This window comes from Dendrobates tinctorius, unplaced genomic scaffold (genome assembly GCF_039654945.1).
Source record: "Dendrobates tinctorius isolate UK_male_01 unplaced genomic scaffold, ASM3965494v1 ptg000070l, whole genome shotgun sequence".
NCBI lineage: Eukaryota > Metazoa > Chordata > Amphibia > Anura > Dendrobatidae > Dendrobates > Dendrobates tinctorius.
In genome coordinates this window covers 46,244,612-46,271,703 of record NW_027361738.1, presented here as the reverse complement: position 1 = coordinate 46,271,703, position 27,092 = coordinate 46,244,612, and the positions used below count along the sequence as shown (strand labels likewise).

Here is a 27,092-nt window from a genome sequence, read left to right as displayed (position 1 = left end):
AGGCGGTGGTCCCTCCCTAAGCTACAAATCTCTGAAATTCTCTCCATGGTGCTGTCATGGGTGAGAGAGAATAGCTTAGTTACTCACCGATAACAGTGTTTCTCGGAACCCATGACAGCACCCGCTTATTCCCCTCCCCTTCACGAGTATGGTGAGCACGTTTTTACTGTTAGTAGAGTGTTTCCGTTTAGGAACGGTGTTTTGATAAGTAAGCAGTGTTATAATATGGTGTATATATTTCTGTTGTCTAACTAACCTGGAGACCCTCTGATGCTCTGTAACCAACTGAAGGCGGAGGAGAGGTACAGCCCTTTTTATCTGTAGGTTCCTGTCCCTGAAGGGCGGATCCCCTCTCTCCGTGGTGCTGTCATGGGTTCCGAGAAACACCGTTATCGGTGAGTAACTAAGCTATTCTAATTGAAGGTATTAGCTACTACTATTATTACTTTCACCTACTACATATTGGGACAAGATGTTGGAGATGGCAGTACTCCTTTAAAAAGGCAAATCATTGATTGATTGCTGCCATGATCTGCGGCCTCATTGAGCTTCTATTCATGTGATTCGGTCATTTGGCATGAATATCTTTTCAACTTCTGCTCTGTTGGAATTTTTTGGTTGTTGTCATGTACTGAGTAACTTTTGGATAACTATATTTATTAGATTATATCTGTCTACATTGTGGGCAGCGGCAAATGATCTTGGTTTGTAATTTTTCTTTGTCCATCATAAGTCTCTTGTGCAGCATGCCCCTAATTTTTTTTTATACCTTGAGAGCCGCATTGAACACGAAGCAATGGTCGCGAGCCACATCCAGTCCCCCATACCCACCACTCTGAACCCACCATTATGGTGTGGTGATAACCATTGCTTCCCCACAGAAAGCACACTTAGATCTTGTGCACCTCTCCCATACAGGCAGTGTACTTGCATCCGAGGGTTCCTATTCCCAGACCTTCTCTTGACCTCCACTGTTCCTGTTATCTGCCATTTCTTAATTACATTTCGAACTATGGAAATGGTAACTTGAAAACGCTTTGCTATCTTCTTATAGCCTTCTGCTACTTTGCGCATCTTCACCATTTTCATTTTCAGAGTGCTAGGCAGCTGCTTAGAAGAACCCATGGCTGCTGTTTTTTGGCACAAGGTTAGAGGAGGCTGGGTTTTTATAAAGCTGGGAAGTTTGCATCATCTGGCCTTTCCCAACAATGATAGTGAACAAGCCATAACACTAGCAGGGTAATTAAGGTCTGAAGCCTTGATCAAAGTTATCTGAGCACACAAATCTCCCAAGGGTGCCCAAACTTTTGAATCAGCCCATTTTTCTTATTGTAATTTTTAAAATGTGAGTATATATGGTCATTTGTTTTCGTGCTTAAATACAAAGGAAATGTGTGATCTTTAACTTTAGGCCATTTAGAGATCACTACATCTTCAACTTGCTTAACTGTTCACAATAAGGCTGTGTTCACGCACAGCGTTTTTTTAGCGGTATTTTTAGCGGGTTTGCCAAAAAATAAGGGGGAAAAAAAGCATCGAAAACGCGCAGAAAAAAAGCGCGGTTTCTGGGAAGGGAGTCAGGTTTTTGAGCAGAAATTTTCTGCTACGTGTGCACTTAGCCTAACCGTAATTTTGACCTGGGTGCCCAAACTTTTACAAGCCACTGTAGTCGCTAGACCTGGTGCTAACGCACCCAGCTGGCGGACAACCGCAAGCCACAGGTGTATAGCCATTAAAATAACATGTTCTCTTATAATAAAATGTGGTCTGTAGGTTCTCAGTTTTATTCCTTTATTTGAACTGCAAGAATGAAGCAAGATAATTTTGAAACGAATCACAAAATAATGACTATTGTGGCGATGATCATCCTGGACTAATGGGGTTTTATTAACGCAATGCATCTTATGGATATTATTGATACTTACATTTTGCATTGTTTGTATTCAATCCTCTATGAAGTTGTGTTCATGTGAATATTAGTACTAGAAAATGATATGTCATTGCTACCTCTCCCCTTTACCTTTCCCCTTTGTTACTTCCAACGTTCCTGTAAGCGACTTGTACGTCATATAACTTTGGCGCTTGTTAATCTTTTTGCAGGATAGCAGTCTTTTCCGTGAATGTCCTGCATGATGAGAGGATAGTTATTGTTGCAGAGCAGCGGCCGGACTCCACAGAAGAGGATAGCTTCCAATGGATGAGCCGAGTCCTACAGGTAAAGGCATTATTCGTCAAGTGGTGAATTGTGCATTTGAAAAGTTTGTGCAAAAGTAGAGTTTATAATAGATGGTGGAAAAGGATGGAGGAAACTGTCCGTAACGTCATCTAAAATATTGTTTAAATATTAAAAATATAAAGAACTGTTGTATCATCTTGTGATGAATGGGCTTCATGATCAGTCAAGTATATGAGATCCTCTCCTGTGACGCTAAAATAATAATCTTTATTGCCTGGGCATAGTAACCAACTGTGGTTAGTTATAACAAATTATAATGATTATATTGCACATAAAAACATTTCACATCATATATTCAACACTACAGATTTGCAACACAAATTAACTAAACGATTACCCAAGTATTGATAGTATTTTATTTTCAACTCATTCAAGATTTTTGGTTTTTCCTTTCGGTGCAAAGATGAACAGATTTTTGGCAGTTCCAACTCTTGAACAGACCACGTAAAGATGACCATGAGAAAAGCATGGAGATTGCAAATCGATCCCTACTACTTTCAAGGACTGTCCCGAGCATTGTTAATGGACATTGCAAATAGCAGTTGAACTGGAAACGGGAGACGTTTAAAATCAAAAAAACAAATCAGATGGAATGAGTGGAATTCTTGAAATGATAATGTCCTCTCCTTTGGCACATCCTGTTTCTGAGCTGTGTATCTGTGTGATAATGTCTGCTGAGCTGTGTACCTAATCTTCTCCTGTGTGATACTTTCTGCTGAGCTGTGTATCTAATCCTATAGTGTGTTACTGAATGATCAGCCGTGTATATAATCCTATCCTGTGTGATACTGACTGCTGAGCCGTGTACCTAATCCTATCCTGTGTGATACTGACTTCTGAGCCGTGTATCTAATCCTATCCTGTGTGATACTGACTGCAGAGCCGTGTATCTAATCCCATTCTGTGTGATACGGTCTGCTGAGCCGTGTATCTATTCCTATCCTGTGTGATACTGTGTGCTGAGCTGTGTATCTAATCCTATCCTGTGTGATACTGTCTGCTGAGCTGTGTATCTATTCCTATCCTGTGTGATACTGACTGCTGAGCTGTGTATCTAATCCTATCCTGTGTGATACCGTCTGCTGAGCCATGTATCTAACCCTATCCTGTGTGATACTGACTGCTGAGCCGTGTACCTAATCCTATCTTGTGTTACTGACTGCTCAGCCATGTATCTAATCCTATCCTGTGTGACTGACTGCTGAGCCGTGTATCTAATACTATTCTGTGTGATACTGTGTGCTGAGCTGTGTATCTAATCCAATCCTGTGTGATACTGTCTGCTGAGCCGTGTATCTATTCCTATCCTGTGTGATACTGACTGCTGAGCTGTGTATCTAATCCTATCCTGTGTGATACTGACTGCTGAGCCATGTGTCTAATCCTCTCCTGTGTGATACTGACTGCTGAGCTGTGTATTGAATCCTATCCTGTGTAATACTGACTGCTGAGCCGTGCATCTAATCCTATGCTGTGTGATACTGGGCTCCCCCTGCAGTCTGTGTAAGAGGGTGGTCTGTGTTGGCACGGTAATAAATTGTGTTATTTCCAGCTTTACAGAAGGACGATAACACCATAGAGATAAGAATAATAGGCTAAATTCTTTGGTGAATTGGAACACACGGGGTTAAAATTTTGCCTCACAACATAGCCTATGACGCTCTCGGGGCCCAGATGTGTGACTGTCAAAAATTTTATGGCTGTAGCTGCGACGGTGCAGATGCCAATCCCGGACATACACACATACTGTACATACATACACTTTTTCACCATTATGTACCTAGGGGAAAAATTGTTTGGTGAATTGGAACGCGCGGGGTTAAAATTTCGCCTCACAACATAGCCTATGACGCTCTTGGGGTCCAGACGTGTGACTGTGCAAAATTTTGTGGCTGTAGCTGCGACGGTGCAGATGCCAATCCCGGACATACACACACACACACATTCAGCTTTATATATTAGATAGCGCCAACATATTCCACAGCGCTTTACAGTTTGCACACATTATCATCACTGTCCCCATTGGGGCTCACAATCTAAATTCCCTATCAGTATGTCTTTGGAATGTGGGAGGAAACCGGAGAACCTGGAGGAAACCCACGCAAACACGGCGAGAACATACAAACTCCTTAGAGATGTTGTCCTTGGTGGGATTTGAACCCAGGACTACAGCGCTGCAAGGCTGCAGTGAATCATAGAATCATAGAATCGTAGAGTTGGAAGGGACCTCCTGGGCCATCTGGTCCAACGCCCTGCTCAAAGCAGGATTCGCTAAATCATCCCAGTCAGATGTCTGTCCAGCCTCTGTTTGAAGACTTCCATTGAAGGAGAACTCACCACTTCTTGTGGCAGCCTGTTCCACTCATTGATCACTCTAACTGTCAAAAAGTTTTTTCTAATATCTAATCTGTGTCTCCTCCCATTCAGTTTCATCCCATTGCTTCTAGTCTTTCCTTGTGCAAATGAGAATAAAGTTGATCCTTCTACAATGTGACAGCCCTTTAGATATTTGTAGACAGCTGTTAAGTCTCCTCTCAGTCTTCTCTTTTGCAAACTAAACATTCCCAAATCCTGCAACCTTTCCTCATAAGACAGGGTTTGCAGACCGGTCACCATTCTGGTCGCTCTTTTCTGAACTTGCTCCAGTTTGTTGATGTCTTTTTTAAAATGTGGTGCCCAAAACTGGACACAATATTCCAGATGAGGTCTGACCAAAGAGGAGTAGAGGGAAATAATGACTTCACGTGATCTAGACTGTATGCTTCTGTTAATACATCCTAGAATTGCATTTGCCTTTTTTGCTGCTGCATCACAGTGTTGACTCATATTCAGTCTGTGATCTATTAGTATACCCAAGTCTTTTTCACATGTGCTGTCACTTAGCCCTATTCCTCCCATTCTATATATGCTTTTTTCATTTTTATTGCCCAGATGTAGTACTTTGCATTTCTCCCTGTTAAAAACCATTGTGTTAGTTGCTGCCCACTTCTCCAGTTTATTTAAATCTTTTTGAATCCTCGCTCTCTCTTCTCTAGTATTAGCTATCCCTCCTAGCTTTGTGTCATCAGCAAATTTAATCAGTTTACCCTCAATTCCTTCATCTAAATCATTGATAAAGATGTTGAACAATACAGGGCCCAGGACAGAGCCCTGTGGTACCTCACTTGAGACATTCTTCCAACTGGATGTGCAGCCATTTACGACCACTCTTTGGGTCCGATCACTAAGCCAGTTATGAATCCACCTAACAGTTGCCTTGTCCATTCCATACTTAGTCATTTTTTCAATAAGGATTGTATGAGAGACTTTGTCAAATGCGTTGCTGAAGTCAAGATATACTATATCTACAGCATTTCCTTGATCCACCCAATCAGTGATACCGTCATAGAAGGAAATTAAGTTAGTCTGACATGACTTATTAGTTACAAACCCATGCTGACTCTGTTTAATCACTTCATTCTTATCCAGGTATTGACATACATGTTGTTTAATAATTTGTTCAAAGATCTTTCCTGGTATAGAAGTCAGACTCACCGGCCTATAGTTGCTTGGGTCCACCTTCTTCCCCTTTTTGAAGATAGGAACAACATTTGCTCTTCTCCAGTCTTCTGGCACTTCTCCTGTTCTCCAAGAATTTTCAAAGATTATGGAGAGGGGTTCAAAAATTTCTTCTGCTATCTCCTTCAGTACTCTGGGGTGTAATTCATCTGGACCTGGAGACTTGAATTCATTTAGGTTAGCTAAGTGTTTCCTCATTATCTTTCTGTTTATAGATATCCTGGATTCTTCTATTCCCTTAATAGGACAGTGAATAACAGTTGATGTTACATTTCCTTTCTGAGAGAAAACAGATGCAAAATAGGAATTTAAAAGTTCAGCCTTCTCAACATCGTGTCTTACCATTTCATCATTTTCATCCTGTAAAAATCCTATAGCATCTTTGACTTTTCTTTTACTTTTGACATATCCCCAAAATCCTTTATTATTGCTTTTGACATCTCTTGCAAGCCTCAATTCATTTTCAGCTTTAGCTAATCTGATTTGTGCTCTGCAGGTTCTGCAGACTGCATTATATTCTTCTTTAGATATGCCTCCCTCTTTCCATTTTATAAACATTTTTTTCTTCCTTTTTAGCATGTGCTTAAGTTCTGTGTTCATCCATCCTGGTTTCCTCAAATGCTTCCTATTCTTCCCTCTTTTCGGAATTGTTAACAACTGTGCTTTGAAAATTTCATTTTTCAAGATTTCCCATCCTTCCTGGACATTTTTGTCTTTAAGGATATCCAGCCATTGGATCCCTCCAATTCTCTTTCTGAATCCCTTAAAATTTGCCTTTCTGAAATCTAACCTTGACGTCTGAGTCTTCACAGGTCTTCCGCCTCTAGTTATCCAAAATTCTAAAATAGCATGGTCGCTACCTCCTAGGGTCCCAGCCACTTTTACCTCCTCAACCATTTCCTCCCTGTTTATAAGGATTAGATCCAAGGTAGCAGTTCCCCTTGTTTTCTCCCTTACCTTTTGGAAGATAAAGTTGTCAGCAAGAGGGGATAAGAATTTCCTTGACCTGTTAGTTTTGCCTGAGAGAGATTCCCAACAAATTTCTGGATAGTTGAAATCTCCCATGACAACTATGTTATATTTTTTGGAGAACTTGGCCATTTGATGCATAAAGAGTTCATCCATGTCTTCAGCTTGCACAGGCGGCCTGTAGTAAATGCCTACAATGGTGTCCTTTCCATTGTTCTGTCCTTGTATTCTTACCCAAACAGTTTCCACAGGACTCCCCGTCTCTGAAGCTTCAATCTCTGTGCAGATATACGCGTTTCTAACATACAATGCGACACCCCCTCCTCGTTTATCAAGTCTGTTTCTTGCAAATAAGTTGTATCCTTCTAGTCATGTATTCCAATCATGTGTATCGTCCCACCAAGTTTCAGTGATTCCAATGACATCATATTTATTTTCCTGTGTTAGTAGTTCCAACTCTCCTTGTTTGTTGCCCATGCTTTGTGCATTAGTATAGAAACATTTTAGTTTGTGATTGGTTTCTCTTTCTCCAATATTTTTATTGATTAGATTCTTTCGTCTTTGTTCTTCCTTTCCACTTCTAATAGCAGAGTTCTCAATAGTATTTGTCAGGTGTATGGCTTTTTCTGGTCTTTTGCTTCCCTTCCCATGTTGTTCTAGTTTAAAGCTCTCCTTACAAGTGTAGCAAGGCGACTTCCAAATACATGCTTTCCAGTCTTCGTAAGGTGCACCCCATCTCTAGCAAGTAGTCCATCGTATAAGTAGTTCACTCCGTGATCCAGAAATCCAAATCGTTGCTGACGGCACCATCGAAGTAGCCAGTTGTTCACCTGCAGAATCTTATTCCACCTCCTTGTTCCATGGCCATCCACTGGGAGGATGGAAGAGAAGACCACTTGTGCTCCCAGTTCTTTCACTTTCTTGCCTAAGTCTTCAAAGTCTCTGCAGATGGTTTCCAGGTCGTTTCTTGCGGTGTAATTTGTCCCCACATGTAGTAGCAGGAATGGGTAGTCATCTGTAGGTCTGAAGAGTCCTGATATCCTGTCAGACACATCTTTAATTTTTGCATCTGGAAGACAGCACATTTCTCTTGAAGTTATATCCGGTCTGCAGATAGCGGCCTCTGTTCCTCTCAACAGTGAATCCCCCATGACCACCACTCTCCGCTTCTTCTTCACAACATTTTTCTTTCTCCATCCAGGAGGACTCTGAAGGCGTACAAGGTTGCTGTTTGTTGGCAAAGTCTTATCCTGATGTATTTCTTCATTGTTTTCCTGCGTGAGAGCCTGGTACTGGTTTCTGAGCAGTATGGGTGCTGACTGCCTCCTGATCCTCCTGCTTCTCTGGGTCACATGTCTCCATTCCTCTGTTTCTTCAGGTGCACTTCGAATTTCTTCTCTTTCTGTAACATGAAGAGATAATTCTGCTCTGTCTAAGAACTCTTCACCTTCCTTAATGATCTTCAACGTAGCTAACCTCTCTTCGAGATTTTGCAACTTTTCCTCCAACAGGGACACAAGCTTGCATTTGTGGCATGTGAAGTTTGGCTTTTCCACTGGTAAATCTGTGAACATATAGCAAGAAATGCAGCTCACCAAATGGCTCCTGGCCATCTTGAGATTTCTTAAAAACGATGAAAGATGAGCCAAAATTCGCACGCCGATAGGCGCGCGGTTTTTCCGATTTCCTCTTTTCAGCTGCAACGGCCAAAACCCAGTGATCGTTGAGCTCGCGGAGACTCTTCACTTATCCCAGAAGGCACTGGGAATATGCAAATGATCTCCTCAAGACTCTTCCCCTGGTTTTCCGATTTCCTCTTTTCAGCTGCAACGGCCAAAACCCAGTGATCGTTGAGCTCGCGGAGACTCTTCACTTATCCCAGAAGGCACTGGGAATATGCAAATGATCTCCTCAAGACTCTTCCCCTGGTTTTCCGATTTCCTCTTTTCAGCTGCAACGGCCAAAACCCAGTGATCGTTGAGCTCGCGGAGACTCTTCACTTATCCCAGAAGGCACTGGGAATATGCAAATGATCTCCTCAAGACTCTTCCCCTGGTTTTCCGATTTCCTCTTTTTAGCTGCAACGGCCAAAACCCAGTGATCGTTGAGCTCGCGGAGACTCTTCACTTATCCCAGAAGGCACTGGGAATATGCAAATGATCTCCTCAAGACTCTTCCCCTGGTTTTCCGATGTCCTCTTTTCAGCTGCAACGGCCAAAACCCAGTGATCGCTGAGCTCGCGGAGACGCTTCACTTATCCCAGAAGGCACTGGGAATATGCAAATGATCTCCTCAAGACTCTTCCCCTGGTTTTCCCTGGTGCTAACCACTGAGCCACCATGCTGCCCAAAAAGATTTCTACCAGACCCATGTATCAGTATTAATGTTTTTTTTAGAGCTATTATCCATGGAGTTCTATAGCCCCATCCTGGATCTGCCCCCATCCACCTTTCCTACAGCCCCTACCCAACATCCCTACAGTCCCTGTCCCCATTCCCTTTTGTACACTTGCTTTGGCAAAACGAATGTGTATTCAGTCCTGCCAATAAAGCTTCTTTGAATTTGAATTTAGAGGCATTTTTTTGTCCTGCCTGACATCTCCAGCACATACTGATGTAGTATGATGTGTTGTCTTTGGAATTTATTTCCCCTTAGGCTCTGTTCATACTTTTGAAAAGAGTGAGCAAAAATAATGGACTGTCTGTTTCTTCATATGACATAACACTACTAATAATGAGGTCCGTCAGGTTCCACCGTGACACCGGTCATTTTGACATAAAGAATAGCTCTGCCCGCTGCACTTTTATTAGCATCAAGTGTGGTGAAATGTATGGACGGGGAAGTTGATGGATGTGTGGATAGGCGCTAAATCAAAAAGTCTACTGGTTCCACACTGCATTTGTAGTTTTCATGTTTGTGCTGAAAAAGCTCCTGGCGCATACAGTAAGTGCATCTTTTGGCCCCGATTCTCCGGACTGTGTACTGTCGTCTTCTGTCAGGCTTTTTTTGATGGTTCAAAAAGTATAGTTGCTTTTATATCCAATGGGAACTCAAAACACATGCATTTTTTTTGGTAAGTCTGAAGGCGATTATTGCCACAGTATAGCTATATGGTGGAATCCATTAGAACAAAATATATGGAAGAAAATCCTGTCGATGTATTCTTCCATCCTATGCTGAAAATGCAGTGCGACTCCACCCTAAGGCCTGTTTCACACATCCGTATGTTACCATCAGTCAAAATCCGCCGTTTTGTAAAAAAAAATGGATCCGCCATTTTGCTTGGCGGATCCGTTTTTTTTCCCATTGAGTTGCATTACCGGCGGATCTTGACGGATGGCCATCCATTGGATCCGTTTTTTTGCGGATCCGCCAAAATGTTGGCGTCCACCGACATGCCTCTCTCTCGACAGCGGACCAGTGTTATGGAAATTTCTATGTTATTGGCTGTTGGAATATATGCAGAATTCTGGTTAAGGCAGAGCAGCAGGGCGGATTTAGCAATTCATGATTAACTGTCGCCTTTTCCTGCTATTCAGCAAAAATCTGGACATCTGGTGTTGGTTCCTGTTTTGATGTCTGGCAAGTACCAAGGAGTTGTCTGGTTTGCCCTGGTCTGGGTCACGGGGTCGCTCTAAGCAATTGATTATAGTGTATATATGAGTATATAGGCAAGTGAGATCTATATGAAATATATATATTTCCATCACCCCAGATCCTATCCCAGTATGTAGTACGTGTAATAATATTACAAATGCTGCCAATTAAAAAAAAATTATAGTTCTTCTGATTTGCTGTGTCGATTACCCTATGTGCAGGGCATTGCAGTAGCTTAGGTATCCATGGAATGGCCTGCACATGGGGTTAGCAGCATAGGTTATCAGCAGGCATTTACTAGTAGTATTATCCATTGTGGTTTGGTCCTGTTGAAGAGGGTGGTAAACCTTGAAACGCGTTGACGATAAACCACATTGATACTTCACCTTCGTGTATTATTGTATCTCTGGACCTTGGGCAGCGCTGACTATGAACCATCATATTCCTCGTTTATTACAACTAGTATTATTATTATTACACCTACTACATATTGGGATAGGATATTAGAGGTGGGAACACCCCGGTAGAGCTCCTTTCTGTAGAATTTTCGTGCTACAGACTACAGCACGACTCATTGTTTCTCTCTGTCTCCCTACAATATATGTACACGAGGTGACAACCCCAGTTGGAGACGTAATGGTGTTCATGTGGGTGATAACCTGACTTCCTGCAAAACGTATAGCATTTTTACCAGATTAATAAGAGAAGACCCTTTTTACAAGAACATGTTTTACACCTTATGGGTTTAATTCTTGCATAATTCATGAGGTTTGGTAGCAGCTGATCTGGGCCACCTGCCTTAGTATGAAGACCTGCATATAATGTGGTAACGGCTCCTATTGTTCTTGTATTTCCTGTAGGCAATTGACAGTATACATCAAGTTGGAGTTTACTGTCTAGCTCTAGTACCAGCAAACACGCTCCCCAAAACCCCATTAGGTGGCATTCACCTGTCAGAGACCAAGCAACTGTTCCTCGAGGGGTCACTCCACCCATGTAATGTACTCATGTGTCCTCACACGTGTGTGACGAACCTCCCTAAACCAAGACAAAAACAGCCAGGTGAGACATCTGACTTTCAGATTTTATATACAGTATATATATATATATATTTTTTTTTAAATCTTTTCTCCTGTTTAGGCAATTTAATAAATATATCATAGGCTTGTATGTAAAATATATTGTTTTTTATGTTAAAAGTTGGTGTTCATATAGTGCGGTTAGCGAGAACTAATCCAAATATAAATTTTAAAGAAAGTTTTTACTTTGGAATCTGAGAGAAGCATGGTGTAGGGGCAGAGAGTCAGATTCCAGCAGTGTGTCACTTCCTGGGCTGCTGGGTGCAATTTTGATAAAATCCCTGTATTCTCTGTTGTAAATGTGGCAGTGCTATAAATGCTGAGCTGTGCATAACTCCACCCACACCACTGATTGGCAGATTCCTCTGTACACTGTGCATGATTAACAAGCTATCAATCAGTGGTGGGGGCGGGGTTACAGATTATCTGGACTGCCTAGCACGAGACACCTAGTCTTGCAGTGATAATCTCCTGCTGATAAAACACTTGACGGTATTGAAACTACAGCAAGCTTATCATGCTTAAACAAACTAGTTATGCTAAATTGGATATTTTGGAGTAAAGTTTCTATAAACTTTCATTAAGAAACTTCATATTTTTCCTGTGTAGAAATTGGCCCTGCCTCTGTGATGGTGGGGAACCTGGTCTCTGGTAAGAGGATCGCACAGGCAAGTGGAAGGGATCTGGGACAGCTAGAAGACAATGATCAGGCCAGAAAGGTACAATTTATCCACGTTCACACATATCTTTAAGTTGGATTGACGCATCTGTGATTTGTGATCTAAGTACAAACTACGATGCTGGAACTGGCCATGGGTCTCCTGAGCTGACCTCGACAACCTCCTATATGCCTAGAATGTCAAGTTCAGGACAGGAGACCCCCGGCCGGTCCGTGCATTGAGGACTGAGAAACATGGATGAGTAAATACGGTCTGAATTCCCATTTATTGTGTATGAGGGGCTTAAAGGGAATCTGTCAACTCAAAAATATAACTTGGTTAATCTACAGGTTCATAGCACTCTAAAGCCATGCGGCCGCCGCTCTGACAGCCCGGCTACTGGGAGGAAATTAACTTTATTCCTTCAGACAGTCATGGAGGGGCGGCCGGCATGACTTCAGTGGCTCAATACATAGTAAGCGGCGGCTGTAACTGCTCCCCGGCACTGACTGTGAGCCGGCTCAGCAGTTTATCAGTACAGAGCCGGCTGTCAGTCAGTCCTGGGGGAGCGGTTACAGCTGCCTTTCACCATATACTGAGTGGTGACTGGAGCCGCAGCGGCCGCGCCTCTACGACTGATTGCCCAATACTGTCGGAACGAATAAAGGTCATTTCCTCCCAATAGCCGGGCTTTCAGTGTGGCGGCCGGGCAGCTTTAGAACGCTATTTCTCTGCAGATTAATCCATTTGATAGCATTTTTTGACGTGACCGGTTCCCTTGTTCCCAGTTTTATTTGTTTAATGGAGTCTGCAGTGCTGCTGTGGTTTCATTTCTGACCAGATGATTCTGCAGCGCTGCTTATCCAGGCTGGCTACTGTATAACAGCAGAAGTCCACCGGCTGCTCAGCGGGAAGTTGATGCTGTTTTCTTTTACAACTAGGAAATAATTATTATGAACTACAAGTAATTCAAATATAAGTTAGGAGAAAAAAATCATCTGCAGCACATATAAAGCCTGAGGCTATGTGCACACGTTGCAGAAATGCTGCGGAAATGTCCGCAACATTTCCGCACTCCCGCCATGAGTAAAACGCATGCGAATTCGCATGTGTTTTCCCGCGGAAAACAAGCATTTTGCAAGCGTTTTCTGCTTGCGGCGCATCGCTTTGAATGTGATAAGTAGGATGTTAAAATAATAAAAATATTCTTATTCTCACCTTCCGGCGGCCCCCGATCTCCTCTGCGGTGCTCCCAGCATCTTCCGGTCCCAGTAATGCTTTGTGCGAAGGACTTGAGATGATGTCACGCTCGCGAGAGCGCGACGTCATCAGCTGTCAGTCGATCAAAGCATTACTGGGACCGGAAGATGCCGGGAGTGTGGTGAGAGGCCTCCGGGGGCTGCCGGAGGGTGAGTATATCTCTATTATTTCTTTTTATTCTATTTTTTACAGGATTATGGTACCCAGGGCCTGTAGGACAGTCTCCTCTCCTCCAGGCACTGGGTACCATCCGCACATGATCCGCTTACTTTGCGCATGGTGGGCACAGCTACATGCGGAAAGTAAGCGGATCAATGCATTCCTATGGGTGCGGAATCGCCGCGATTCCGCAAAAAGAATGAGCATGCTGCGGATTTTACCGCAATGCAATTCCGCAGCGGTAAAATGCACAGAGGTAAAATCCGCAGCATTAGCACAGCAATGCGGAATCCCATAGGATTGTATGGGATGCATTTTCTTAGCGATTTTGCAGAGGAAAATCGCCGCGAAAAAAACGCAACGTGTGAACGCAGCCTGAATTTGAGGGTCCCTTCTTAATGGGGTTGTCTATTTTCTCTATTCAAATAAGAAACTGATCTGCAGCGCTGCGCATGTTCACACCTTCATGACAGTGTTGTGCCTGTGCATTCTGGGAATTCTTTGGGATTGGTCTCCTACTGATGGAAGTTTGATTTACTATTTTAAAGAGAATCTATCGCCAGGTTTTTACTACCACATCTCAGAACGACATGATGTAGGGGCAGGAACCTTGACTCCAGTGATGTGTCACTTACTGAGCTTCTTGCTGCAATTTTAATAAAATCACTGTTTTCTCTGCTGCAGATCTGGCAATTCTCTGAATGCTGAGCTCTGTATAACTCCGCCCCCACCACTGACTGGCAGCTTTCTGCCTATGCACAGTGCACACAGAAAACTGCCAATCAGTGGTGGAGGCGAGGGTTATAGAGAGCTCCTGGAGATGGAGGACTAGCTGGCAGCAGGTTTACCAGTCCTCTAGTGCAGGGTTCCCCAACTCCAGTCATCAAGGCCCACCAACAGATCATGTTTTCAGGAATTCCTTAGTATTGCTCAGGTGATAATTGCTTCACCTGTGCAATACAAAGGAAATCCTGAAATCATGATCTGTTGATGGGCCTTGAGGACTGGAGTTGGGGAACCCTGCTCTAGTGATAATCTGCTGATAAAACAGTGAGCAGCACAGTAAGTGACACATCACTGGAATCAGGGTTTCTATTTCTACTTTATGCTGCTCTTAGATTAACTGGCAAGAACCTGGTGACAGATTTACCTTAGGTCTAGACCCTCAACTTGTTGACCCTGAATAACAACCTTAAGGGTGTGTGCACACGCTGCAGATTCTGCTGCGGATTGATCAGCGCGGATTTTGCAAAATCCGCAGGTAAATCTGCAGGTCAAAAGACCTGTGGTTTATCTGCGGATTAGCCTGCGGTTTTTCCCTGCAGTTTATCATCTCTATAATGGAGGAGATGGTAAACCGCTGCGGAATCCGCAGAAAGAAGTGACATGTCAATTCTTTCTGCGGTTTAGCAACCGCAGCAAATCCGCGCGGAAAAAACCGCACCGTCTGCACGGCGGTTTTTTATTTCCATAGGTTATAGTGGTACTATACACCTCAGAAGAAACTGCTGCAGATCCGCAGCGGCCGGATCCGCAGCAGAATCTGCAGCGTGTGCACACGCCCTAAGCGTAAAGTCGAGTGATGAAGTCTGCTTCTAATCTGACGTTCGCTTGTTATTACTTTGTTTAAAAAAAAAAAGTACTGTTTTCCCGTTGTGGAGTAATGCACAGTGTCAATGTAATCTAGTTTTGGAAAGACTGTGCTGCTCTTTGTATTATGACCTATGGTTTATATTCAGCCTATCTATCTATATATATATATATATATATAATCGTCTTATCATGTCTGTCAGTAACTGAAATCGCGATTCGCTGACCATTCAGTGACAGGCGCAGCTGTTTGTAACGGTATAGCTGCGCCTGCCGCTTATTTGTTGCGGCGGGCGCAGCGCTCAATGGGGCGGCATGCCTTGAGCTGTAAAAAAGAGAGTTAAAATAAAAAAAATTTTATTCTCACCTTCCAACAGCCTCCGATCTTCTTTCCACGCGCCCGGCCTCGCGGTCCCAGTAATGCCTTGCGCCTTAGACCGGAGATGACGTCACTCTCGCGATAGCGCGACGTCATCAGCGGTGTTTCGCGCAATGCATTACTGGGACCGCGAGGCCGGGCACGTGGAATGAAGATCGAAGGCTTTCGGAAGGTGAGTATATAACGATTTTTTTTTTTTAACAGAGACCACGCATACCAGGAAAGGGGGGTGAGGGTGACCATGCATACCAAGAAAGGGGGGGGAAGGGTGACCATACATACCAGGATTGGGGGGTGAGAGGACCATGCATACCAGGAAAGGGGGGTGAGAGGACCATGCATACCATAAAAGGGGGGTGACGGGACCATGCATACCAGGAAAGGGGGGTGAGAGGACCATGCATACCAGGATTGGGGGGTGGGAGGACCATGCATTCCAGGATTGGGGGTGAGGAGACCATGCATATCAGGATTGGGGCATGAGGGGACCATGCATACCTCGAAAGGGGGGTGAGGGGGACCATGCATACCAGAAAAGGGGGGTGAGGGGACCATGCTTACCAGGAAATAGGGGTGAGAGGACCATGCATACCAGGATTGGAGGGTGAGAGGTCCATGCATTCCAGGATTGGGGGGTGAGGGGACCATGCATACCGGTATAGGGGGGGAGGGGTACCATGCATATGAGGATTGGGGGGTGATAGGGCTATGCATATCAGGATTGGGTGGTGCATTATTATTAAAACTTCATAAATAAACTACATACATATTCTAGAATACCCGATGCATTAGAATCGGGCCACCATCTAGTCCTCTTATAAACGTGTTAATATTGATCCATGTAAAATAAATAATAATAACTAGATGCAGCCTCCAGCGAAGATTAATTTCTCACATTGCTCCGAATGTCAGGGCGCTCTTACTCCTTGTTGGCTCATATTAACCCCGTAGTTTCACTACACTGTGATATCATTAGAGAGGGAAGCCATTACTGAGGCATATATATAATTTAGGGCCTTTCTACTGTCACGCAAGTTTCTGACCAGTGAGCCATCAATCAGAAAAATTGTTGTATTGTTATTTATTACACTGAAAATGTGTTCTACCCTGTTTTTAAATGACCACAAGGTTTTTATAATTGCAAGCAAAAACAGCCAAAATGACTGCAACACCTGATTTGTTTGGATTTCCTGTACAAATCTTGAAAGTGGTAGAAACAGCAAGGCACTCAAATATATAGTCTCTTGTAGGTGCACAAGTAGGGTATCCAGCCCGTTCCAAAAACGATAATGAACTTGGCACTCAATATTTGTTGAAAATAAATTTCATTTTTATTTTGCATCCACGTGAAGTTTAAATTCTAAACGTTTTTGGTCCAGCATAGGACCTTCATCAGAGAATCTCTTAAAGATTACTGTATGGAATACACATAAACAAAATCATAATTAGAAATATTGTAAACAGACTAGTGAACAAAACAATAATAATTACTCTCCACTGATTTTTTCCTGACATGATCTCTGAATGTTTGAAATGGACACCTCTATGAGACACTTCTATTGGCCACTCCTTCGTGGAACGATCACTTTTATGTCTGTTTTTTTAATTAGAGAATTTGATTGACATGATGATTTTTGTCTTATCCCTAACCTTTCCTTGATCCTTGGGCATCAGTGGAGAGTAATTATTATTGTTTTGTTCACTTGTCTGTTTACAATATTTCTAATTATGATTTTGTTTATGTGTATTCCATACAGTAATCTTTAAGAGATTCTCTGATGAAGGTCCTATGCTGGACCAAAAACATTTAGAATTTAAACTGTACAAATCTTGATTAGGCCAGATTAATATGGCTATAATACAACCAGAAGACCCAAATACCCTGACCGAAACATACAGTAGATCACCATAATTCAGTCGAAATCCAAAGTAATATAATGTCTTTATATCAGACCAGCTTTAAAGATAATCGGTTGACTATACTCATTTGTTTGGTGTAGTAAAATTGTCGTATTCCATATCCTATAGCTTTGAATTATGTCGTTCCTCTGTTATTCCTCCTGAATATTTGCAAATAGATTCAGGGGTGATTGGGGTGTTACCATTCATCTTCTCTCATTACTAGAGACGAGCGGATCGCGTCACGCGCCCCCCGGTACATGGTCCAGATCAGTAGTCCCTGGCAATGGACACTTGCTGCTTGAATTTCCGAACCCTTCCTAGGCTGGCCTTATGATTAGCCAGGCTGGCGAGACTTCATCTGTGCGATTTTCCCAATATAGCATGTACCATAGCCCCGTCCATACAAGGGGTTTAGTCCTTATCTTTCTGTTAGACATTTCAGTGGATCAAATAGAAAAATCAAGCTACGGTAATAAATCTATTTTTATTAATAATCCGAAAATTCCATTTATAATCCTTCAGCACTAAAATACTTACTGGGGCCAATACACTAATTAGGGTCCTGAATGACATTTGCAGTGACTGGAAAGGACTCATGACAATCATGTAGTCGTATCTAATTAGCTTAAAGGGTTTGAAAATCCACTCTGATAGCAGCCAGAACCTGAAGCCATGTACAGTGGGGTACAGCAGCCCCGTAAATTGCTTGTTGGTCACTGTCGGGTACTGTTCTTATTCTCACATGACATGCAGTTCAGTCTGCTGGGACCTGCAACGATTGGCACAATAGGGACTTTCTCTTTTTAGAATAGAGTCTAGGGTAGTGCCGTGCTTGACCACCACTCCGTTCACTCATAGGTAATGAAGGGAATGGCGGCCTGGTGTGTGACCTGCTGCTCTGTTTTGTAGCAGAGATAAAAGTTAGTCGAAAAAAAAAAAGTCTGCTCACCAGAGTCAAAAGGTCCACTTTGCACAGAAACCTCGTAGTATCCCAAGTTCAATAGAGCAAAACCAACGTGAAATCCATTAAGATAGGTACTTAAAAATTTAGATTTTACTGAAAAGCCATCAAAATCCAATCAAACACCATAAAATCCAATCAAACACAACCGCAAACGGGTTTCAGACACCATATAAACACCATATGTTTTTAAGCAATGAGTAAAGACGGTGTCAGAAACTCGTCTGCAGTTTTATATGGCATTGGATTGGGGTTTAATGGCTTTTCAATAAAATCTGCATTTTTTAAGGATCCATTTTTTGGGATTTCACATTCTTTTTGCACTATTGGACTAGACATAAAAGTTCTCTGTCAGGGATAAAAATTCCCAGGTCTGCCAATTGGTGCGGGTATAGGTGATAATTTGTTTTTACTGTTTCACTGGACAGCCCTGTTGTGAATACTGCTTTAGGCATCCCAAAAAGGCCAGGAAAGCTCCAAAAATGCTCACTTTGGAATTTACATTTGGTGGCCTTCCTGTTCTTTTGTGTCCCAGTTTTCGGTACTCTCCCTGCAAAGTAGCAAATGTTAGTAAAAATGAAGCATTGCACATTTGCCATGAAAAAAAAAACTGCATTTCCCGCCATAATAATCAGCGCTAAAGAAGGAGATAAGTGAAAACTGCCTAAAAGAAAATCTGTTGCCTATAGCAACCAATCACATTGGGGCATTCATTTGGTATTCCGCTTTTGAAATATGAAAGCTGTGCTGTAATTGGTTGCTATAGACAATTAAAAAAAACTTTTATTTCAGTCAATTTTTCTAAATCTGTCCTTCAGCGCCAGACGTAGCTCTGCAGAAATAACTACGGCCATATGTGGTTGCCTCAGCAACCGTACCAACGCACCTGGTGCTTCTCCCACAACGACTACATCGTTTTAGCAGCTACAAATATCATGAATGTGATTCTGTGAGGTGCCAACAAGTGGCTTTTCTGCTGAGTCTTCTGTCATTCATAACGACTTCTATCGTGTAATTATAAATTAGGGTGACAATGATATAACGTGGGCTCAATCCACAGCAAGGTAGATGAGCTGCTGTGACCTAATTTAATGCGTTCTGCATAGGCATTAATCACGCAGTCACACGAGGAGCCCAAGGTGAAGTTCTTAGACTGTTCAGCATTTGCAGATTGCGATGTTTTGGCAGTATTTGGTGGTGACTCCTAAAACGTACAAAAGGAAGAAACAAAGGCCAATTCCAGGCCTCGATGAACACTCACAAGTTACTCAATCGCTGCCTGTCATATGACACAGCGACTCTGAGAAGAAGCCCATGTCTAAAGTAGATGCAATAATCTCCATATCTGCATTCATTGTGGATATGATGTGTGCAATTAAACTTTATATTGTGGTGTAGTAACCAGTGAGTCCGCTGGGGGGCGCTGTGTGGATGTCCCAGGAGAAAGGATGAATGGCAGAATACTGAATGGCCATTATGTATCTCAAAGTGGGTGGCTTTGAGATGGAGACTTATGTGTTGATCAGCAATGATATTGCTGATGTTTCAATGTGTCAGGGAGAAGTCTCCAGGTAACTAGAGAGATGGACGGGCCTGGTTACCTACAAACCCACCCAGGGGTGTGTTTAAGAGTGTCATAATAAAGTATATGTGTGGCTGTGTGTAATAGGACCTTTAGTGAGGTCATAGCCATGTGATCACCTGTGGGTGTGGTTATGGACCATATAAGGTACCTGAGGTCTGATCACATGAGAAAGAGCGCATGGATTTGCTTGAGCCATGTGGAAGGTCCCGGCAAGCCTATGTGGAGGAAGGTGTGCTACCTTCCTGAAGACCACGTGTTGAGGCTGCTGACCCAGTGAGGCCTGTGGATATTGGCTGTATGTGAGGACGGATAAGCCTCCTGTGTTTGCTGAGGCTCCAGGACTGAGCCTGAATAATGGACACTTATACTTGTTTTCGCCTGAGCTAAAGGCTATTCCTTATGTTATGTGCTGGTTTATGGGTTATGGAGCAATAAGCCCTATGAACTTTTAAAGGAACGTGCCTCCTGGTTGTCTCCCGTCACACCTAAGCGAGTTGAATCCCTATAATTGGTGGAGAATGCAGGCAGCGGTTCCAAGAAGCACATGTTGCCGTACTGGCGGCTCTGAGCCATGAGAGCAGACGGCCATGCAAAATCGTGAGTAATACTGACCGAGGTCAGAGAAAGTGACTGTGTTGATATTTGTGGGATACCTCTGAGGAGAGGAGGCGTCCAGGAACCTGTGTGGCCATCACCAACAGGTAACAGACGGGAGTCTGTGGTATGCTGACCGGGGTCAGTGAGAAAGAGACTGTGAATTGTGCTAGGGTGCCTCTGCGGATAAGAGGTACCCGAGAACCTGTGTGGCTGACACCAGCAGGTAACGGACAGGAATCCGTGTTGTACTGACCAGGGTCAGTGATAAAGACTGTGTTCCTGGAGGGTTCAGTGAGCAAGGTCAGTGTTGGGAGGTTCTAGGAGAAGAATCGTCTCCCTGGAGCACGTGGTATGACCTTGGACCTGGTGAGGCGTGAGTGTTGGGCAGTCTCAGGAGGAGACACGGGGGCATAGTTCACCGTGCCCCCGTGTTTATAGCGAACGTGGACCATTCTATCGGTCAGACAGAAAGTGAGAGGAGACCCTGTCAGAATCACCTGACACTGAGCCCAGCCGCCCCGAGACTCCTTCTCGGTGCAGCATTACGGTACACACCTGTGGCCCGTCATTATCCGTAAAATATATGCCGCACTCCTCAAAACTCATACAGGCACACTGCGGTTCTCCAGACATACCCACTGAGTCAACCAGTGCTGCCATTTCCTGAACCACCCCAATTTGGGTCACCGCCCCCTCTGGGACTCCACCTTTTTTTGGGTTACCACCCCAATTTGGGTCACCGCCCCTCTCTGGGACTCCACTTCTTTTTGGGTTACCACCCCAATTTGGGTCACCGCCCCCTTCACAGAGTGATATTTGAGGAGCCCATAGGTGGTGCGTGCCAAGGGAGCGGGATACCCCGGGACTTGGTCTGTGCCTTGGAGAGGGGCCGGGACTTTGTCGCATTTGATGACATATTACAGTAGGTTGGAGACATGGCGACTGTGGGGCCAGCGGACGCTGAGACGGTGACGCATCCTAAACTGCACAGGTCAGAAGTAAAACTGACTGGGAAAAGAAGTACATCTACTCAACTGACGGACCTGACGTCTCGTGACAAGACAGATGGTGGGCTGGGAGATGAGGTGACTGGAGTGGACACACGGTCAGAGGGTAACTGGAGGGTTGACTCGGATGATCGGCATGACTCAGACTCTATGGGTGACTGTGGCTCTGAGAGAGAAAGGGAGCACAGACTGGATGAGCTAGAGAAAGAAGTCTTCGAGCTCAAAGGTCACCTGGCATCATGGCAAGGTCGGAATAAGTCCCTCAGAGAAGAGGTAGGAGTACCAACAGAAACTGTAAGAGGTCTTCTGCGGGAGAAGTGGGATGAAGACTTACAGCGGCCAGACCTGAGTAAGGAACAGTGTGAAGACAAAAAGAAACTGAAAAGTATGGAAGCAGAGGTGATTCGTTTGCAGATGGAGCTTGCTGCTGCAGAGTGTGCTAAAAGACAAGCACAGCAGGAAAAAGATGAACTGGCTGATGTGATTGCCAACAACAGAGGTGAAGGTGCTCTGGCTTTGGAAAAAAAGAGGCGGTTAGAGTCTCGCATTGTTCAGCTTGAAGAAGAAGTGGAGGAAGAACACGGCAACGTTGAATTAGCCAATGACAAGCTGAGAAAGGCTACACTTCAGGTTGACCAGATGGATGCTGATCTGAAGACAGAACGTAGTAATGCGCAGAAGAATGAGAATGCCCGTCAGCAATTAGTTCGCCAGAATAAGGACTTAGAAGCAAAGGTTGCACTACTGGAGGAACAGCTTGATGCAGAAATTAAAGTGCGACAACCTGCTAGCAAACAAGTACGTCGTACGGAGAAAAAACTGAAGGATGTACTAAGGCAAATGGATGATGAAAGGCGTAATTCTGAGCAGTACCAAGACCTGGCGGAGGGAAATGATGTGCGTCTGAAACAGTTGAAACACCAGGTGGAAGAAGCAGAGAAAGAGGTTCAACGTGCCAATACGTTGCACCGTACATTACAGTGTGAACTGGAGGTTGCTACAGAGACAGCAGATGCAAAGAACTGTGAGGTTAATGCACTGAAAAGTAAACTTAGATATGGTGGGGTACCATTTGTTACAAGACGCTTAGATAGAGAAAGGATGGTGACTATCCAGTGTCTGACGACGCAGACAGGCCGTGACTGGAGGGTCAAAGCCAATGACCGATATTCTGACCGCTGGAGGCGGGGAGGTCTAACGTAGGAACAAGGCCGTATGACAGTTGGAGACGGTTCTCTCGACCTGTGGGGCAAGGTGTAGTGAGTGCCCGGTCGCGAGACCCTGGTGTAATGTGTGTTCAACCCCACAAGTTTGAACAGAGGGGGGAGGTATGTGGTGTAGTAACCACAGAGTCCGCTAGGGGGCGCTGTGTGGATGTCCCAGGAGAAAGGATGAATGGCAGAATACTGAATGGCCGTTATGTATCTCAAAGTGGGTGGCTTTGAGGTGGAGACTTATGTGTTGATCAGCAATGATATTGCTGATGTGTTTCAATGTGTCAGGGAGAAGTCTCCAGGTAACTAGAGAGATGGACTGGCCTGGTTACCTACAAACCCACCCAGGGGTGTGTTTAAGAGTGTCATAATAAAGTATATGTGTGGCTGTGTGTAATAGGTCCTTTAGTGAGATCATAGCCATGTGATCACCTGTGGTTGTGGTTATGGACCATATAAGGTACCTGAGGTCTGGTCACATGAGAGAGAGCGCATGGATTTGATTGAACCATGTGGATGGTCCCGGCAAGCCTATGTGGAGGAAGGTGTGCTACCTTCCTGAAGACCACGCGTTGAGGCTGCTGACCCAGTGAGGCCTGTGGATATTGGCTGTATGTGAGGACGGATAAGCCTCCTGTGTTTGCTGAGGCTCCAGGACTGAGCCTGAATAATTGACTCTTATACACTTATACTTGTTTTCGCCTGAGCTAAAGGCTATTCCTTATGTTATGTGCTTGTTTATGGGTTATGGAGCAATAAACCCTATGAACTTTAAAAGGAACGTGCCTTCTGATTGATTCCCGTGGCTCCTGAGCGAGTTGAATCCCTACAATATGCAAGAACTTGATCACGAATATGTGATTAACCAAAATATATAATAATCCTCCCCAATGAGTAGAGCTGGTTTCACTTCCGTTTTGTAAGAATGATAATTGGGCTGTAGCTATCATCTGTTATAGTATGTGATACAGTTTGTTACAGACTCACTTGATGAAGTGAGTTTCCTAAGATGTAGGTCAGGGTTAGCAACAAGGACTGAAGGTGACTGCACAATGGGCACATGGACCAGCGAGGACCAGGATAGCAGGGTATGCAGGACAGTAGACACTGAGCCAGGAGTGTAGATAGCACAGGAACTAAAGACGTATAGGTAGTACGTGAGTTGCAGCAAACATATGGTTAATGACACTGTTGTTACGCTATATGCCAACAAATGCCCTTTGGCAGGGAAGTAGGCAACCAGCAAAGAAATGGTTAACCGCAGGCTGCAGTGATAAATCGGAAAACTGAAACTTGCTTGCAGAGAGGATAACACACTGTTGCAGCAACTCTGTATTGTGTACAGGACTAGAGAAAAGTTAGATATGCTTACAGCAGACGAAGGTTTAATCAGCAGGACTGAGCAAGAAAGTAAATGCAGACAGATGGTAAACAAGCAAGAGATGATTAGCCAGCTGATAGAAATGCACGTGGAGGAATTTTCCAGAAATGCATTTGGTAACTCAGTGCAAAACTCAATGAATACTCGTGCGACCTTAAAATACTTTTGGGTGGGGATGTTGAAGGAGTTTGTTTGTTGGGTTACTTGGACTACAGCAAAAGAAGACTGCCATAGAAGAAGGGAGCATGGGCCTATGTTGGTGCTGAGATAGATGAGCAACAAGTCTGTTCACATATGTAGTTTCCGCCAGTCTTGGGAGCCTTTAAATTTTTTTAAACAATCCTAACAAATTCGGGTATGTTCTGGTTGGAAAAGGAGTAAGGTTTACAAAAACCCCATCCGAAAGTGAGTATCATTCAGTGGGTGGTTCTGCGGCCAGGTGTCAAACTTTGCCTGTTTTACTAGCCAAGATGTTGGTGGTTAGTATACACATTTGTGGACATATTGTTTTACAGTTATGTGACTGCTTAGATTGGGATTGTCTGGGACTAACATACTGATGACCAATCCGTAGAGTATAGACCAGTAGAACACTACAGCTCCGTTGCATCTTTTAGGGGGTTGCACCTGGGTACTACTACAATGGTAAAATGGGAAAAATGATCATAATTTCTCTAAAATATTTTATCTTTAATATTGTGAAGTATCTTCAAAGGGTTATTAACATAGGATATGCCATAAATGTCTGATATTTGCTGGCTTTATCTAGTGACAGTGCAGTGTTCCACAAGTTTAAATGGTGCGGTGGAACACTGCAGCTTTGTCGATACACTACTATGGGATATTTAAGAGAGTCAAGCTACTCTTCATTCACAGTGACGTATAATAATGATGGATCAAAGGAATATTTTGTTATCTGATGTGATTGTTGCCAGATCGTTGGATTTTTGCTGCATTTTTTGTCAATTGTACTAGACACGTCTTCTTTTTTTAATTATAGGATTTATTTATCATTGTATTGCGCTATATATAATATGAATTTGTTTTGTTTTTTTACCTTTTAGTTCTTATTCTTGTCTGAAGTTTTACAATGGAGAGCCCAGACAACACCTGATCACGTGCTTTATACATTACTAAACTCAAGGGTAAGACATTCAGCCCTATCGCCTTGCGTCATAATTGTCTTGTGTGAAAGTTATACTATGGAGGGTCAAACATGTAATGAATGGAACAAATATGGCTTGGTAATATAAAGTTATACCATCTATGAGATTTTTTTTTCTTTTGTTTTGGTTCATACATTGTTTGTAGCAGTTACATAAAATTTGTTGGTTTGACCTTCCATAAAATTTGACATTTTGCATAATTACGGTATGTAGCAAGCCTTGTACTACACTGAGTTATTAATAGGAAAATATATAGAGCCCATGAAATACTGTATGACATGCTCTTCTTCATTGCCCTATGGTTGTTTATGCTGCGAACAGGACTCCTGGACACAGGTGTAAAAAAATAAATAAATTCCAGCCATAGATATTTCTTACTGCCCCCAATATATGAATTCCTTCCTCCGCTGAGGTCTATCTCATATTCCCCAACTCCAGTCCTCAAGGCCCACCAACAGATCACGTTTTCAAGACTTCCCTAGTATTGCACAAGTAATGGAATTATCACCTGTACAATACTAAGAAAATCCTGAAAAGATGATCTGTTGGTGGGCCTTGAGGACTGAAGTTGGAGAACATTGATCCAAGCCACAGATGGTAGTTGGGTCCAGTTTCACATTCATGACCTTCATTGTGACACATACACCATGTGGCCAAAAATGTGAGGACACCTTACCATCATGCATACGTGAGCTTGTTGAACCTCAAAACCACAGGTGTTAATGTGGATTTGGGCCCTATTTAGAAGTAAAGCAGCCTCCACACTTCTGGTAGAGTTTATGAAAGATTTTGAAGTGTATCTGTGGCATTTGTGCCCATTCAGTCAAAACGTATTTGTGAAATCAAGCACTGATGTTGGACAAGAATGCGTCTTGAAATCCTTGTTCTACTGCATCTCAAAGGTGCTCGATGGAGTTGAGGTCAGGGCTCTGTTCATAACAGGACAAAACCGTTGGCACAACCCTATAGTGTTTTGGTGGTGCACAAGTAGGATCCCAATCCGTAACTAGTTGTATACAAAAACTTGGCACACACTTGTGAATTCTAATGCAAAAACGTTTTTTTGTTTAATAAAATACAGTACATACATACAGACGTTTCGGTCTTATGACCTTCATCAGTGTACTGTGGGCAGGAAACGTAAAATAAATACAAAAATAAGATAAACAAGAATATAAATAAAGTATATACAAAGAAACTGGGTAACTGAATCAAAGTCAAACATGGTCATATGCAGAGACATCAAAAACATTAGTGCACATATGTGTACAGTCACAGGGAATTATGATGAGAACCAAGATCGGCTGAGTAAAAAGAGTGACACATACCGTAAGGTTGTACTGTGAGCTCAAATTAAGCTGGGCATAGAACTAGAAATCCTATAGAGAAAAGGTATTGTTTGTAGGACTCAAAGTGCACTGTGTGGAAAAAATGTGTAGAACCTAGATTACATACCGATATATGAGGAGGCACAGAGGGCCGTCTCTCTGCAGGAGAGAATATGGTAAGCCACTGAATAAGGTTACATATCAAAAAGTTGATATAAGTAAAAATGAAAAGAATAATAATACCCTGGCGCCGAAGGGGTTGAACAAGGACTATGATATACAATCTTTCCTTCCATCATAGTTATGATACTAATGTTGTGTATATGAGGCAGATCTCACTAGCGATGTAGCGACGCAGCAGCGGTCATTACTTACCTGTCAGACGCGGTGATGAAGACATCCTCCCGCCCGCGGCCACGCGTTGCTCGTCGGCACCACAGGAAGCCCAGCAGGAAGCGGCCAACG

At 43.3% G+C, this 27,092-nt stretch overlaps 1 protein-coding gene across 8 annotated transcripts in view; it reads left to right on the top strand.

Annotated features, from left to right (window-relative positions):
• The window catches only part of DIP2C (disco interacting protein 2 homolog C), a 535,770-nt gene that overhangs the window by 400,704 nt on the left and 107,974 nt on the right, over positions 1–27,092 (top strand). For all 8 annotated transcript variants that reach the window (XM_073581626.1, XM_073581624.1, XM_073581625.1 and 5 more), the window contains 4 exons: positions 2,101–2,215; positions 11,221–11,422; positions 12,049–12,158; positions 25,198–25,278. In XM_073581626.1, coding sequence (XP_073437727.1) covers positions 2,101–2,215; positions 11,221–11,422; positions 12,049–12,158; positions 25,198–25,278 — 508 coding nt within the window. The remainder of the gene's footprint in view (positions 1–2,100; positions 2,216–11,220; positions 11,423–12,048; positions 12,159–25,197; positions 25,279–27,092) is intronic.